We start from the raw sequence: 18,042 nt of genomic DNA on the forward strand, positions 1-18,042 counted from the left end.
ATGACCTCCAGGACTTTTTAATGTCTTTTTTTTAATGTCTGTAACCAGAACAGGGTGTAGAACTCAAAGGTATGGTCTGAAGAGCATTTTATAGTTTGGACATAACTTTGTTCATTCAGCATGAGTAAGTTTTGCACTTATCACATTTTAAATCTTGTACTTTTCTGTTTTACTTATTCCTTGGAAATAGTTATTAAAAATCAAATGTGCTCCTTTGTATAATCCTTCAAACAGCCATGTTGCCATCCTGCCACTTTCACTGCACTAAATGAGCAGTGCTACAGGAGATTTACTATTTACATACAAGATTCATTTTAGATTCACATGATGGCTGCAGCTGCTATGTTCCTTGGTTTGATCCCCAGTTTGAACTGAGTTAGCAATTTCATTAGGGGAGCTGCAGTTGGCTTCCGCCCCATCAGTCAGGGAAGGGAATTGGTAGCCATTGAATCCCGCTGAAAGTGTGCCAGTAGGTAGCCAGTGCAAATGGATCCTTGTGTCAGCCAAAGGCTGACCTGTTCAGAAGACGAGGAAGTATATTGGTGTGAAAAATATTAAGATGGTGAGACTGGATGTATATAAATATGCGCAATACAGTATTTTAGCACGGTGTGCCTTAAAATGGAGAAATGCAAGAACCAGAGCATGTTTGTGTAATTTTTGTTAACCTGTGTAGAAGTTCCGAGATTGCTTGTGTTATTAACATGCAAGGAGGAAGGGAAACAGAAGTGACAGCAGACGATTATTTCTTCTCCATATACTTGCAGATTCCCACAAGTCCAGCAAAAGTGAAGAGAAACACAAGCATAAAGAGCACAAGCATAAGGAGCACAAGTCAAGGGATCGGGACAAGGATCGTGAGAAATCCAAGCACAGCTCCTCTAGCTCCAAAAATCATAGCAACAGGTAGTGTTGATCATTTGTGTATCTTGTATGTGCTGTGGGGTGTGTTCTCTGTCTTTGTGTGGACTGGAATTGAAACTTTACAGTGTGACTTATTTGGGTGAGCACGTATCTCTCATTGGGAGTGTAATGAAAGGACTAGAAATGATCGCAAATTGACTGCACTTCTCGAAGTGATCAGGGTGTCTTCTAGGCACTGTTCCCTCTAATTTTTATTGTTTACTTGTTGCACTGTGAAGTACATTTTGGATTGCTGCACAGCCCCACACCTGCGCAGCTTGGGGGGGAATTTTGTTCCTGGGTGGTTGTTAGCTGTTCTTGAGTGAAAATCGAAATTGGCTGTGTTTTGGTGGCCAACCACCAGCCTTGCCATAGGCAGGTGACGCTTTTTTAAAAAAAAAAATTATTTCCTCTCCTCTCTTCCTTTCTCTGGATGTGGAGTCCTGTGTCTTCTTTGATGCCTGGCTAAATAACCAGTATGAATTTTGCACACAAGACCTTTGTGAATGTCTGCAAGATGTCAACTACAGACAGCATTGCAGCCGAGGCTAGTTCTGACCTTGCTCAGTGACAACATTAGTGGTCTCTGATTTTGTTAAATTTCCTTTCTGCTCTCTGGACACCTGTGGTTAATAATGTCTCCAGTGCCAAATTGGGGCAGAGCAGTCCTCATCAGGATCTTTTGTTGCTGAGACTTCATTTCTGAGCCACCAGTGCAGCAGGATGTATGTTTAAGCTTCCCCTTTATCACTGTGGCTCTTGGGTCTTTTGGCCTCTATATCCCACCTTGGGCTGGGAATGGAGTGGTGGGGGGGAGTGGTGGTGGTGGAAGAAACAGCTTATGACATTGAAGGGCAGAAGATTGTTCCTTGTGGTCTGGAGCTGAGAAGAAAGGGGAAGCAAACTTGATCCAAGCATTGAATATCCAGTAAATGTACAGTGAATATTGGCACCCTTTTGATTTTGGAGGAGATCACAGTCAGTTTTGATTTTGTTCTTAGCTGACATCTACTTTCTTGCAAGGGTCCACTGGATAGCAATCAGCGACAGAACATAAATTTTTTTTGTTTTGTCACCTGTAACACAGAGGTACAGTGGCCAATTTCGCACAATTTATATAAATTGGCAGCAGAATAGGGCCTCGCTGTGATGCCATCCCGAGCTGAATAAGCAGACGCTTGCATGTGTGTGTTCACACAAAGTATGGCCCCTTTTGAGGTGCTGCCAGTGGCAGTGGAACAGTGCTCTGTGCCTTTGGGAATGAAGGGATGAAAATTGACAGGTGTGACTGGGCAGCAAGTTTTCTGATTTGCCAGGCAACTGTATAAAATGGCTTATGACTATTAATGAACTGTTTTGGATGTCTTCAGGTTTGCAAATTAGACCGCATGTCTGGCTGCTAAAGACTGCAGGGTAGAGTTTACCATTTGGGGTACCTCGTGCGATGAAGCGCATATTTAGAATTTGACTTGTAAATGCCAGGGTGATTTCTATCCCTTAGTTTTATTATGTGTTCGTATGGTAAGTTGTGAAATGCTGCAAACCCTGAATTCCCAATATGAAGTGTACACATGTTTGGGAAAACATGCTCTTTATTTTTATATCAGGTGTAGTGGTTTGGAATGAAATCTGTTTCTAGCTGCTGAGCTTTCCCTCCGGAAAATGCATTTTTTTTTTACTTGCCACTTTTCTGTACTGCAAGCAATCTTCTTAAACCCCTCTCTCCTGTCTCCTCCAACCGCACCTCCAATAAGTGCAAGGAACTCGTAGACTTCTTTGCCACTAAGATTGAGACCTTCCGATCAGCTGCCTCTGCCAAGTCGCTCCCTTGCACTAGCCCACCAGGCCAAATCTCTCTAAAGCTCTCCCTGCCCTAGCCCTGAATTTGTATCTTTCTGTAATTTCTCTCCTATCTCCTTGTACCCTCTCTGGCCTCATCTTATCTGAGACCCATCTCCTGCTCCCTCGATCCTATTCTCACTAAACTGCTGACCATCCAACTTCCCCTTCTAGTCCCCATATTAGCTAATATTGTTAATGGTTCTCTATTCAAGTGTTATCCCTCTTCTTTTTTAACTCTGCTGTCATCACCCCTCTTTTTTTTATAAAAAAGAAAAATCCTTGACCCCACCATCCTTGCAAATTACTGCCCTATCTCCAATCTCCCTTTCCTCTAAAGTCCTTGAACATATTGTCATCTTCTAAATCTGTGCCCATCTTTCCAGAACTCCATGTTGGAATCCCTCTAATCAGGTTTCCACCCTTTGCCACGGTACTGAGCCAATTCTTATCAAAGTCACAAATGACATTTGATGTGACAAAGATAAATTATCCCTCCTCCTCCTTCTCGACCTGCCTGTAGTCTTTGTCACAGTTGACCTCACCAGCCTCTAATGCCTCTCCACTGTCATCCAGCTGGGTGAGTCTGTTCTTATGTGGTTCCATTCTTGCCTATTGTAGCCAGAGGTATCAGTTGCAATGGTTTCTCTTCCTGCTCCCACACCTCTGGTCTCCCTCCTGTTTCTCATCTCAGCCCCTCAGCGGCATCAGCTTCCACATGTAGAGCTGGGTGTTGTCAGCATACCTCGCCGTATTCTCCCTCTTGACTTCTCCACTTTTGCTAAGTGATCACACTGCTTATCTGACATCCAGTACTGGATGAACAGAAATTTCCTCCAATTAAATATTGATGAGACTGAAGCCATTATTTTCAGGCCCCACTCCAAATTCCGTTCCCTAGCTACCGACTCCATCCCTTTCCCTGGCAACTGTCTTGTGAAGGGTCTGGTTTAGTCTCAACGTTGGTGTCTGTTTGACCCCCAAGATGAGCTTCTGAGCACATATTCACATCATCACCAAGCCCTCCTATTTCCACCGCGGTAACATTGCCTGACTTTGTCCCTGCATCAGCTCATCTGCTGCTGAAACCCTTATTCATGCCATCGTTGCCTCTAGACTTGACTATTCCAACGTACTCCTGGCTGGTCTCCCACATTCTTCCCTCCATAAACTTATTCAAAACTCTTGCCCATATCCTAAGTCACACCAAATCCCTTTCACCTATCCCCCTCTGCTCACTGACCCACTGGCTCCTGGTCAGCAATGCCTCAATTTTAAAAGGCTGAGTTTGGGTGCAGTGCTGTGATGTCAAAGCCAGCGCCGTCCAAGGCAGCTGCCTGCATCAAAGATGACACAGATCTAGGAATGGGAAGGGGCTTGGGCCCATTGGGAATGTGTACAGTGGGAGTGAATGGGAAGGGAGTTTGATCCATCACTGTTAACAAGCAAAATCAGAAGGAAGGAGTGGGTCTGCTGTGTTGGGGAGTGAGGCACCGAGTCCCAGCAGGAGCGAGACGGAACCTGATGGACCATGGCTGGTAACAGCTGGAGACCGGAGCACCGCGTGGCACAGCGCAGGAGAGAGGGCGAGTGGGAGGGAGCAGGGCAGCGGCAGACAGGATGGCTCCCCAAGCTGCAGGCAGTGAGAAGTGGAGGCAGAGTGACTGGCGCAGTGTTAACCAGAGCTGGAGAGTGCAGCTGAGTGAGCAGCGGGCTATTGCCAGTGTGTGGTGTTGTCACCATGTGCAGCTGCAAACCAGTACTGGCACCAGCTGAAGGATGCACACCAAAGATGTTAGGGGTGGGAGAAACTCCACATGTGCCGGCAGAGGCAGCGAGAGCCGAGTGGTATGTGCAACGACGCTTGGCCAATCTGCGACGGGAGTTAGTGATCTTAAGATTCTCATCCATGTTTTCAAATCCCACCATGGCCTTGCCCCTATCTCTCTAATCTCCTACAGCCCCACATCTGCACTCTTTAATTCTGGCCTCTTGAGCATCCCTGATTTTAATTGCTCTGCCTTTAGTGGCCGTGCCTTCAATTGCCTAAGCCCTAACCTCTAGAATTCCCTCCCTAGACCTCTCTGCTGCTCCACCTCGCTTTTCTCTTTTAAGACACTCCTTAATACCTACCTCTTTGACCAAGCTTTTGGTCATCTGACCTAATCATCTTATGTGGCTCTCGTATTCTGTTTTGGAATGCTTCTGTGAAGTGCCTTCAGACATTTCATTGTTAAAGGTGCTGAATAATGTAAAGTGGCTATTTTTGTTGATGACAGGCAAACCGTTGGTTTTGTAGAAAATCTTTACTGGGTGCTTATGGTTATAAAGTTCTACAATCCCAAAGAATGTCTTATAATCCAGTCGCAAAGAAGCAGCAGTTGTAAACAGAACCCTTTCTAAGTGGTTCCCTTGGCCAGTAACTCCTCTTACTCCTGATTTTGTCCCTCTTAAAGCTACTGCCTTTGAGGAGCTGAACTTGATACTTGCTATTGATGTGTAAGTGGCTTCCCAACAATGCCTATAACTTGTAAGTCTTGTCTCCTGTGCGCATCTACTTTAAGAAACATTTCTAACTAATTTGCACCAGCCCACTTGTTACCCTTGTATGTTGCATCCACCTTGTGGGCTAGAATTGAACATCTCTGGCAGTCCTGTGAGCTGTTGCCTTTGCTGTTGAACCAGTGGTGAGCTGCTACTTTATTGCGGGCTGTCCTTCAGTGTTTTCCTGCAAGTGCCAACTGTTGCAGCGTATGTTCTTGTGGACATGCCAGCAGCCCTGTGTTATTTCGAGTGGACCCTTCATCATATTAGAAAGTGAATGCACATTAACTACTTTATTGTGTGAGCATTGAATGCAAGCCTAATCCCATCTACAGTTGGTTTGTAGTAATATAGCAACTAGGGGGTTTCTAGCTGCTTTTCCCCACCCTCCTGTCGCCCAGGCAGACCAAAATCAATTGTGATACCTCATTGCTGCTGCCATGAGATGGGTTAATTCAGCACAGACTGGGGATTGAAGTTGGGACTCTTCTCTGCATGCTGTTGTCCTGCATGGGGCTGTATATTTTACCCACTTTGCCATTAAGGGGAGTCTAGGCAACTTTCTTTTCAAGTCTAGTAACAAGCGTGTTTGTGCTACATTTTTGTAGAAGGATAATTGGAGTTAGCAAGTTCCAACTTTGAAATTTCCTCTCATCCATTCTCAAGTGTTCCAGATGATCCACAGTCCTAAATGTTTGCCCTTTGAGGTGGCAGCACTGTCTTCAGGTTATTAATGATCCCGGTACCACCAATGTTATCTTGAATGCAAAGCAGCTCTACTTATTAAACAACTCGAGTTGTATGAGAGAGAATTGTATCTCACTTTCCTCCCACACTGGGTAATTTGAGAGAGTAACACGCACCCAGAGCTCTCTGACTTTGTTGTGGTGGGAGGTTAATAAAGCTAATATTTATAGCTAGCTTACGTCACTATTGAAGCAGTTTAGTGATTGGTGAAGATAGCTATAGTCTATGAAGTGTCGTTTGTGCTGACGGAAGCATGGAAGTGTGGCTGCAAAAAAGAGGAGATAGCTTGGAATGAACTTCTGCTTTGAAGTGACAAATTCCAGATGAGACTCCCTTAGATTCTAATGTATAGAACTGCAGTTGTTAGCACTGATCATCCAGGATGTGGTGAGAGGGTTAGAGGATGAAGGAGCTTGCAGTTATTGAAATCCAGCTGGGAGAGGATGCTGACTACTGGGAAATTGTGGAGTCTTGCTTTATGGACAGGGTAAACCACTATGGGTTCGGGGTTAAATTATGAGGAAAGGTTGTGTAGACTAGGCTTGTATTTTCTTAAATATATATGGTTAAGGGGTGATCTAATTGAGATGTTTAAAATAATTAAAGGATTTGATGGGGTAGATCGAGGAAACTGTTTCCTTTGGTGGGGGAAGTCCACAACAAGGGGACATAACCTTAAAATTAGAGTATAGCAGTTCAGTTGTGATATCGTAGGCACATCTTCATAGTGTAGTGGAAATCTGGAACACCTTCTGACAAAAAGCTGTGGAGGCTAGATAAATTGAAAATTTCAAGACTGAGGTTAATAGATTTTTGTTAGGCAAGCATATTAAGGGTTGCAGAGCCATGGTGCATAGATGGAGTTAAGCTACAGATCAACCTAGCTATGGTCTAATGACATAATGGAACAGGCTAGAGGGGTGGAATGCCCTCTTGTTTCTGTTGAAAGTCTGAGGTTTTACATTTCGAATTGGGTATCCAAGCAAGTACTGAGGGATAATGGGGAATAGCTGTTCCTCTCTGGAAATTGAAAAATGTCCCAGAATTTTTCTGAGGAAATGACTTTTTCCACTATGGTCCAAGACTTGCAAGGACTTGCTTTGATTTTACTCCATTTTCTCACATCATAGTAAGGCTGGTGATAGATACAGTTGCACAGATAGTGCTTGCCCTCTGCTAATTTACAAGCTTTTGATGCATGAGCTAGAACTGAGTGTTGGTAGATGAAAGCAGACCATCACAGTTTATTCTATTCCCCTATCTTTGTTAATGACCATTTACTGGGTCACAGTTAGGAGTAGAACTCTTGCCATTTTCTCTTCCTTTTTCTCATCAGTCTCAGTTCAACATGCGCTGATCCAGTGGTTGAACTTGTGATCTTGCTAGTCTGTATGGCTTAGCTACTGGCAGGCTACATTTTGATATATAGGGTAGCATAGTGTGAATTTGAACATCAGACTTCAACTTCCTGCTCTCTCCTCCTTGGAGCCCTATGAGCATGTGTGTGTTTAATTGTAATTTGATGCTGCATGACCTAGTCTGGACTGGTTGGGGAGGAGTGAGCCTCTGCTTTATTAATCCTATACGGTCTTATCACCACAATCCAGATTCCCTGTATATACTTGCAATTTTTTTTAAAACCTTGTGTAGCTAACTTCTTCCAGGGCATGGGTCAGGGTATGGCAGTTGGCTAAGGAAGGGGAAAAACTTGGCTGTGGCTCCTCTTCACTGGCCAGAGAACCCTGATGGCAAGTGTGTGTACACAGAGCTCTGGTAAGGGCCAGCACCTGTGATGTCTCCTAAACTTGAATAGCTTGTCAACACATTGTCTAGCCTCATGTATGAGAAAGGGCGACTTGGGCAAGGTACTAGAGAATGGCAATGCCCAAGAACCAGGCCAACTGTTGCCTGAGTAATCCAAAAGTGTTAAAAGAGCCTTCTACCAAGCTAACACAAAAATATAAATATTGGAGGATAATATATTCCTTGAGTGATATTACTGTTTGGAAATCTGTGCCTTTTTAGTAAAGAGAAGATTGTCCTTGTTAGGATGATCTCTTTTATATATTTATATATGGAGTGCTACTCAAGATTAAAAATAAAGCATGCTGTTGAGTATAGTTAAACAGAGCATACCATATGGTGTGCTAGAGTCCTTGGTTTACGCAGGAAGTGAGGCGTCGCTGGTACCTTGGGTGGAAAGATGCTGTATCCTGTGTTATCTAAATATGTCCACTGTATAAGGAAAGTTTAACGTTGCCAAAGTCTTCTGAATGGCTTTATTTGACCAGTAACGGGAATCCCAGACAGTTCAATGCTGGATCTCTCTCGTAAAAGTAATTTTGAATGAAGCAAGAAGCATTATTCACTCCAAAAGAAAGTTTGCTCAGAATTGCAAATATCACATAAGGACTATATTGTCTGCCAACATACAGAAAGCATGCTATTTGAGTTTTTTGTGTTTATTTGTTAACTGGGTTGAAACCGCAAACTCTTCTGATCCTCCTGAATAACTGTTCATTCGCAAGTGCTGAAAATCAGATTGACCAAAAGCTCAGCTGTTTGGTGAAGATGCTTGTCTTCTTCATGCTGTTTGAACTAAATTGATCTGTAGCTAGCTTTACTAGGGGAGAGGGGAGGGATTGAAGGCTTGCTGTGTGTGTGGCTTTTGTATTTATGGGACTCGTCTTTCACTCTACCTAGGGGGACATTCTTGGGCTGGATGGAAATCACCAGTAGTGACATTTTTCATTCTATCTAAAATTGGTTATTAGTAAATGGCATTTGAACCCTGCCTCCTAAAACCCAGCTCCTAATCTGTTCTTGCCCAGTAGTAACTGAAACCTGGATATGTGAAAAAGAAATTGAGGTAAAAGAGGTTTTATGCAGATATTGCATTTCAAATAACAATATCTTCATTTCAAAATCCACTTTAATAAAGTTCTCCTTTTTATTTCCCATCAACTACATCCTTCATCCCCACCCAAATGTGCAGCCAAGAATGTGGGCAGGTGAGCTGATGCTAGACCTGTCCCAGTTTTGGCTCCACATTGGCACACTGCTATGGTAAGATGGTGTGATTTCATCAGTGATGAATCATGTCGGTATGTATCCACCATTAAGCCCACACGGCAGAATTTCTCTGCCTACCCTTTGGCAGTGTTATATTGGGAAAGGTTGTAGAGGTAATACAGTGATACGTCCCCGCGGGTGATGTGGCGAGGCAGCAATGGATGTACAGTGGAAAATCTGTGAGTCCTGCCGTGCACTTTATAACGCATGAGTCTTTGGCATGAAGGGAAGAGTATTGTAGTGATTGTCTTGCTGTACTAGGAATTCACTGATTTCCTCTGGTATGTACAACTCTTGGGTACGCTTATATTGTGTGCAGCTGGTTCTTCCTGCTTCACCTGCATCTTAGTTTCAATGACCTTCACAGAACCCACTGCTTCATAAGCTTGTAAGAATGTGGTTCCCAGAATCTATTGAATCTTGTTGCTCAGACTAAATGACGAGGCAGTTAGACACACTAGCAATCTAGCCCTTGCGTTAAACAGCAGATGTCCAAACACGTGTAGATAAGAATCATTAGCAAATCTAAGTTAGGGCAGAGCAAACAAGTCTTCAAACTCCTCCTGCACTCCTTGACTAGAACCAAGCAATAACAACATTGAAAAAGGCTGGTCAGCCCAACCAGTCTATTGTTTATCTGCCACACGTCTAGTAACCTGATGCCATATCCTTTTATCACCCTTTTTGTATTCATCACTAATTTAAAAACAAAAGTTGATTTCTATTCTAAATCTGCTTAATTGCTTGTATTTATTTATTCAGCATCCTAGTGAATCTTTGCTGTATATGCTCTGTTGTTTCAGCCTCTTTTTTAAAGTGTGGAACCCAAAGCAGTGCACTGTACAAAGAACACACAGGCAATCCCTAATGATGGTCTGGCAATGTTTTACATACACCGACCGGAACCATCAACTCGGGGGGTGTAAAATAGCCAATCAAAAGGAACATTGAGCAGTTTTATAACTGCTGCCAGCCACATTTATAAAGTTCCTCCCATGGATTCACTGTTTTGTCTTGACTATTACATTTATTCTATACCTACTTGAGCTGTTGCTTTTAATGTCTTGTGAACCAGAGCCCCCAAATCCTTCTACTCTTCCAGATTGTTTAACCACCTCTCATTCAATATATAATTATCACCTTTTGGACCACCTCATATTTTATTAACCTTGAATTCTATCTGCCACTCTTTTTTTTTTTTTTCTTTTTTTGCCCAGTCCACCATCTCTGCTTACAACTTCCTTGGTCTTCAGTTATTTACAATGCTTCCGAGTTTAGTATGGAGTACAAATTTGGACACCATCCTATTTAGGCTTATGTTCAAATCATTAATGTGAACAGAGGTGATTTCTGGAACAGAACCCTGTTGGACTTCACTACCGACTGCTATTTTCTTCCCCATTTCAGTATTTTTCATGTATCCTGTTCGTTCCCATCCTCCTTTATCTTAACAGTTAAAAATGTTAGTTAGCTGTGATGAAAGGTAATTGAGCTGAAACATTAACTGTTTCTGTCTGCACAGATGATGCCACATCTGCTGAGGATTTCCAGCATTTTCTGTTTTATTTCAGGTTTCTAGCATGTGCAGTATTTTGCTTTTCTTTAATACTGTTGTTTTATTTGCGATAATTCCATTTATCCTCAATGATATCACTACTTTCGTCTCTTGGGATCCCAACTCACATTTAATAATTCTCTTAGAATTTTTGTGATTCGATCCTCATGCTCACTTCCTGTTTTCCTTGTTGCTTTCTTAACCTCTCCTTATTTTCTTGAATTTCCTCTTGATTTTATCTTAACTATACCCTCTTCAGTTTTAATTTTTCTAGCCTCTTTATCCTTGGTGACGGTCTCCTTTGCTAATGGTATATATTCTGCACTTTGGCAATCTTTTTTTTTAAAAGGAAAGTCCCATCTTGGTGTACTGCTCTGGGTTTGATTTTAAGTTGTTTATGCAGTGCAGCACTGTATCACTGGTGGACTGCAGGTGCTAAGGGCACAGTGGAGAACTCTGGGTGCTGTTGGCTGACCTGATTCCTCACTTACAGCAACTTTGCTCCCACTACCAGAGTGTTAAAGGTTGTACCATTTCTCCTGCCTACACTCTTTTGGAAATGAATGATGCTCATCAAGTCTGTTAGCTGGATAGCAATTGGTTCTGTAATGCGAAGCACTTCCTCTTTTCCTGTGGGCAGAAAACCCCACATTCACCCCCTCCAGCAGGATCATAGAAATCCAAAGTGATCAAAATATTCAGGCCAAATCATCAAAGTAAAGGAAATATCAAATAACGTCAGTAAGATAAACCTGGTTTCCTACTGGACAGTAGGATCACAAGACATGAATGGCAGTTAATGAAATGCAAACCTAAAAAGGATGTCTTGATTGTTTATTTAGATGGATAAATGTTTGGAACAACTAGCTGGGAAGGGTACTAGAGGCAAGAATTTGCAGGGGTGCCAGTCAGCTGAATAGTTCTCATTGCAGACTTTTCTAGTGTCTCTTTTAAGGTTTCTGGGTTTAACTAGTGTTTTTTCAGGATGTAGGTTTGATGGACAGACAGCAGTCTGTGAGGACAGCGACGTGGATTCTGGAAGGGTGGCAGAGTGTCAATAAGGCACTGTTTTTATAACTTGATGGACTGTTGGCAACAGGCTGACTGAGCTGGCAACACACAGTATTCTGCCAGCGAGGCCAACATCTTAGCTGCACTTGTGAAATGGGAATAACGGCAGCCAGCCTCAGTGCAAAGTTAGTATGGCAATCTTCTCTCTACCTTCCCAGTTTGGTTTTGTGCGCGTTAACCCTCTTCTATCTGATTCAGAAAGAGTGCTGAAACCATTTTTATCTTGTGCTGAAGTTCATTATGGTTTGAATTTTTGCTGATAAATTTTCACACATTTCCCTTAATACAGTTAGACTTCGATCAGTTAAGTTTAAGCTCCTATAAATTGAGATACTTCACACTGAGGACAGTGACTTTTGTGAAGCTTTCAGCATCACTACAGTGAGGATTGTGCATCAATATGAAAGTGCTTTAACATTTTTTAGTAGTCAATGATTTTGAGTAAGAGCAGGTCATTGTGTTGATGAAGGGCTACGTTTCAAATGAAGCCTTTTTTCTTTCGTCTGAGATGAGAACAAAGGTTCAAGAAATGTTGAATGCTGAGTAGATATTTTTTCTTTCACATCTTTCCTCCCTTCATCACCAGTGATCCCACCGTCAGTCCAGTTACCTCTCCCCTCATAAATTTGATTACGTATTCATTCACTAATGGGATTTTAACTCCACTTCTGTGTAATGAGGTGCGAAGTGTTACCCAGTATGTGGGTTACGTATATAATTTTTGAGCCATTTAGAAAAAATAGGGAGATTAAGTATTGTCCTGCGATTGCTCCAGAATTGCAGAAATTTGCGTACCTTGAAAACTGTATACCAGTACTAGCAAAGGTCTGGGAACAGTTCTATAGTCTGTTCTTTGAACTGGGTAAAGTATATGTTGCAGGGAGATTTTTTAAAAATGAACTTCAGACTGGAATAGCGTGTCATTCCAAAGTTGGGTAAAGCTATCCCAGGCTGTACTAAGTACATCAGACCTGGCATTCTGTTGTTAATGTGGTAAAGCTTCTACATTTGAAAATTAACACCATTGGTTCCAATAGAGCCTTGTGGCCCTTTGCTTGTGAGCAAGCCCCAATCCAACCACTCATTGATAACAGCCCCCTGCGTACACAACTTTAACTGGCTTCCTGTCCAATGTAACACCTGCCCCTAATTTTTTTAACATTTATTTTCTGGATGTGGGCATCAGTAGCAAGATCAGCATTTCGTGCCCATCCCTCATTTCCCTGGAAAAGGTGGGTGTTGAGTCTTGAACTGCTGCAGTTTATTTGGTGAAGGTGCTCCCACAATACTGTAGGGTAGGGAATTGTGGGATTTAAGGAACTGTGCCAGCTCACACATAATCCTAAATTGGGAGTGATGGCGTTCCTGTGCCTGTACTGCTCTTGTCCTAGATGGTGGAAGTTGTGGGTTTGGGAGGTACTACTGAAGAAGCCTTGAAAGTTCTGCATTGCATCCTGTAGTTAGTACACAATGCAGCCACAGGATCCAGTTTTGTTCTAATCATGTGTTGCTTTATCACCTAAGTAGAGACTTGCAAGAGATGGCTAATGTGTGGACAATATTAGAAACAAAAATATCAAAGTGCAAAATTGGTGCTGGGTTATTTGCCAGGGCTCCCCTCTAACTGAGCGGATCTAATCCTGAGCCTGTGCTGCTACCAGTGACCCACTAAAAGATTTTGACTCGATTGAACATGAACATCAACGGTTCATCTGGGGGTCACTGCATACATAGGGCTGGATTTTAAGAGCCCACCATCGCTCTTGGCAGCAAGCTCAAAAAACGGCGGCCTGAACGTTTTAGAACCACCGAGATCTCCCATGCAGCAGCTCATTTAAATGGCCAGGGCCGCCCGGCCCCACCTCCCCAATCATGTTGAGGGGTGGGTTGTCCAAAGTCAGCAATGTCATCAGCTGCCTGCGTACAGACGCTACACCATTTTTAAAGGGCAGCCAGCCGTGCTGGGAAATTTGAATATTTAAAGTGAACACCCCAAAATTTACAAAGTAAAATTGTAACGCCCCATTCCAACCCCGGATAAAAATTTACAGTAAGTTCTTTTTTTTTTTTTTTGCCCTTGCACCTCCCCCCCCCCAAAAACACTTTGAATTCTGATTTTCATCACCCCCACCCCCGACTGCACAAAGTTGAAAGTGCACCCCTTCCCACCACCCCCTACACTATTGATGCTTATTTGACCCTGTTTTCCCCCCTCCCCCAAACCCCACAGTAAAAATGTTAGCTCCTTCCCCCTCCCCATCAGTGTCACGCCTGTTTTCCCCAGTCGGGGGATTGAAAGTGCCGAAGGGCGTGACGTTGATTTAAATTTATCCATCTCATTAATTTAAATATTTAAATCCAGGTCCCGTCGCCCAGCGGCTTGGGGGGTCCACCACTGATCCTTGCCGCTGCCGGAAGAATCGGGCTGGGCCCTCCCGGCGTCTGCCTCTGTAGCGGACCTCTGCTGCAACCATCGTCTGCCCACCAAGGAGCTCACTGTCATGGGCTTGGTAAAATCCATTCCATAATGTGGAGCTGAAATACAATTTTTGGCTAAAGCGATAAATAACTGAGCATGCTGTGGGATCATAGGAACATAGAACATAGGAACTGAAGGCTGTTTAGCTCCTCGAGCCTGTTTCACCATTCAATGAGACCATGGGCTGAATTTTACGTTGGGTGGCGGGAGCTGGCTACTGACGTAAAAGGCGATGGTGAACCCGTTTCTGCCTAGCCTGGGGATCCGTCCCGCATTTTACGGGTCCCCAGGCTTTAATTGTTCCGAGGCGGGACTTCCACCCGCTTGAGGGAGGAAGTCCCACCTCACTGAGCTGCTGGCCAATCAGTGGGCCCACAGCTTTTAGTCCCAGCAGCACCACTGGGAGCGCTGGCCACTGCTGGAATTGTAGCCCAGCCGAGGACATGGAGCCAGGAGTCCAGGTAAGTTTGAGTTGTCTCACTGGGGGTAATCGGTTGTTTGGGGGGAAGGGGGAGGCGTCTTGGGTCCTGGGGGTGGTTGGGGAAACGGGGGCGCAGAGAGGCCGACAGCTTTTCCTGGCTCCAGGACGCCTGCTTGCCACGCGTAAAATCCGCGTGGAGGCAGGCGAAGGCCCTTAAGTGGCTGTTAATTGGCAACTTGAGGGCCTTGATTGGCCTGGGGCAGGCGGCCTGTTGCCCCCCCACCCCCTACGTAAAGTGGGTTGGAGGCAGGAGCAGGTCGGGACGGAGCCTCCCGCTCCATTTTCACCTTTGGGGAAACAAAAATCTATTAGTCTCTATTTTAACATTAAGAATTGATCTAGCATCAATTGCTGTTTGCAGGAGAGTTCCAAACTGCTACCACCCTTTGCATGGAGAAGTGTTGCCTAATTTCACTCTTGGAAGGTCTGGCTTTAATTTTTAGATTATGTCCCCTAGTCCTAGACTCCCCAACCAGCAGAAATAGTTTCTCTCTATATACCCAATCTGTTCCCCTTAAGAGCTTGAAAACTTCGATTAACTCACCCCACAACTGTCTAAATTTCAAGGAATGCAAACCTAGCATGTGTGATCTCTCCTAGTAATTTAACCCTTGTAGCCCAGGTATTATGATTCAATCTACACTGCTCTCCCTCCAAGGCCAGTATATCCTTTCTAAGGTGTGCCCAGAACTGCTAACAGTACTTCAGGTGTGGTCTACCCAGGGTTTTGTATAGCTGAAACGTGACTAGAATACAAAGGGGTAGAAGTCTTCTAGGTATGGGATGCTTGTCTCGGTCCTTTTCGATTTATTTTCAATACATTTTCATGACATTTTAACGATCTTTATACCTGGACCCCTAAGTCTCTTTTACCTCCACTGTTTCTCAGTAACCTGTTCGATCCCTTTTAGGTCCAAAGTGGATGACCTTGCATTTGCCTAGTGAATTCCATTTGCCACAGTTTTGTCCATTCACTTTAATCTGTCAGTATTTCTTTGTAATGTTATGCTTCCATCTACATTGTTTACAATGCCCATCTTTGTGTCATTGGCAAATCTAGATATGTGGCTTCCTGTCTCATCAACTAATCCTTAATCGTCATTAATTCCGAAATGCATGGGTTTTGACACTCTGGGCAACCTGTGAATCAAAGCGAACTTGTGTAGGAGCATAATTTTTGTTGAAGATGCTTACTGAATTTCTGATGTGTGATGCACACTTAGGATTGTGGATCCATTCACCAGTTTGCCATTGCAGTCCTTGGTGTGTTTGCTGATCAAAAGTATGGTGATTGCAAGCACATAATTGATCCTTGTACGCATGGGCTATGGTGAGGGAGGGCGTGGGTGGAAGGGGTCGAGAATAGGCAACACTCTCCATCCTTGATGTCTATTCATTGACACGGTGAAAGTAAATTTAACCTAACTCGCCATGTGGGAAACTTGCAGGTTGGGGTGCAACACAGGTTTTATTCTTTGATGCCTGTGGTGCAATACCAGTCTTTACCAGATCCTGTCAGTTTGCCAGCAGGCAGATTCGATTAAAATTACCCCCAATGTTTGTATTTGTGTATGTCTAAAAGGTCAGACACTGCTACAGTGATCCTGCATAGTCTAATGACTTTCCAACTCTCTGGGCTGATTTGAAGAACTGTGGGGGTGCAATTGGCGACCTGTGGAAGAGTAGGGGAGAAAGTTGACGGAAACAACGTGCTTTGTATAGCATGTAAACCTGCAGTAAAAACAAGAAATGATGCTGCCAGACCTGCTGAGTGGTTCCAGCATTTCTTGTTTTTATTTCAGATTTCCAGCATCCGCAGTATTTTGCTTTTATTTTAATGTAAACCTGCAGTGTTGGTTTTGTATCCCAGTGTCACAGGCCTCTCTCTCTCTCTCTCTCTCTCTCTTTCTCCCCCCCCCCCCCCCCCCCCCCCTCTCTCTCTCTCTCTCTCTCTCTCTCTCTCTCTGTTTTGCAGTGAGCACAAAGATTCTTCGGAGAAAAAACACAAAGATAAAGAAAGGGAGAAAGACAAAGTAAAGCACAGAGATGGGAGCTCTGACAAACACAAACATAAGGACAAGGAGAAAAGGAAGGAGGAAAAGGTATTGGAGTTGGAAGTAGCTGGCCATTAGCCAATTGTAGTTTATCAACATACTTTGTGCAGGCATTTTATCGAGGGTAAGCTAACTGACCTCATTCATCCTGCCAATCTTCCTGTCACCGATGGATCTGTCCATGACAGTATTGGTAGGACTGACCACCGCATAATCCTTGCGGAAGCAAAGTCCCATCTTCACACTGAGGACGTCCTCCGTTGTGAAGTGTGGCACTATCGCTGTGCTACATGGGATAGATTCAGAACAGATCTAGCAGCTCAAAACTGGGCACCCATGAGGCTGATGATTTTGTAGATCATCAGCTACAAAATTGTATTCCACCACAGTCTGTAACCGCCTCACCTGGCATATTCCTCTCTCAGTCCCATCAAGCAAGGGGACCAACCCTGGTTCAATGAGGTGTCTAGGAGAGTGTGCTAAGAGCAGCACCAGGCACACCTAAAATGAGGTGCCAACCTGGTGAAGCTACAACACGGGATTACATGCATGCTAACCAGCAGAAACATCATTCTATAGACGGGGCTTAGCGATCCCATAACCAACAGATCAGATCAAAGCTCTAAAGCCCTGCCACATCCAGTCGTGAATGGTGGACAGTTAAATAGCGAACAGGAGGAGGAGGTTTCATGAGCATCCCCATTCTCAAAAGTGGCGGAGACCAGCACAAGTCGAAAAGTGTAAGCCAGAAGTGCTGAGTGGATGATTCATCTCTGCCTTCTCCTGAGATCCCCACCATCACAGAAGCTAGTCTTCAGCCAATTCAATTCACAGCACGTGATACCAAGAAACAGCTGAGTACACAGGCTGCATCTCTGCACCCCGACAACATCAAGCTGTATTGATGAGGACTTGTGTTCCAGAACTAGCCACACCTCTAGCCAATCTGTTCAATACAACTACAGTGCCAGCATCTACCCCATAAAGTGGAAAATTGCCCAGGTATTTCCTATTCACAAAAAGCAGAACAAGCCAAATCCGGCTAGTTACTGCACCATCAGTCTACTCTCAACACTTGGCTCGAATCGTACCTAGCACAAAGATGGTGTGATTGTTGGAGGCCAATCATCTCAGCTTCAGGACATTGCTGCAGGAGTTTCTAAGGCCATGGCAGTGTCCTAGGCCCAAACATCCTTAGCTGCTTCCTCAGTGACCATCCCTCTACCGTAAAGTCAGAAATGGGGATGTTTGCTGGTAGCACATTGTTTAGTTCCATTTGCAACTACTCAGATAATGA

The 18,042-nt window shown here is 43.9% G+C and overlaps 1 protein-coding gene across 1 annotated transcript in view; it reads left to right on the forward strand.

Moving 5' to 3' along the window:
• top1a (DNA topoisomerase Ia) overlaps positions 1-18,042 on the forward strand; it is a 98,785-nt gene that overhangs the window by 13,172 nt on the left and 67,571 nt on the right. Inside the window, exons 3-4 of the mRNA XM_068048508.1 lie at positions 768-906; positions 16,667-16,793. Coding sequence (XP_067904609.1) covers positions 768-906; positions 16,667-16,793 — 266 coding nt within the window. The remainder of the gene's footprint in view (positions 1-767; positions 907-16,666; positions 16,794-18,042) is intronic.

This window comes from Heterodontus francisci, chromosome 16, assembly GCF_036365525.1.
Source record: "Heterodontus francisci isolate sHetFra1 chromosome 16, sHetFra1.hap1, whole genome shotgun sequence".
NCBI classification, from domain to species: domain Eukaryota; kingdom Metazoa; phylum Chordata; class Chondrichthyes; order Heterodontiformes; family Heterodontidae; genus Heterodontus; species Heterodontus francisci.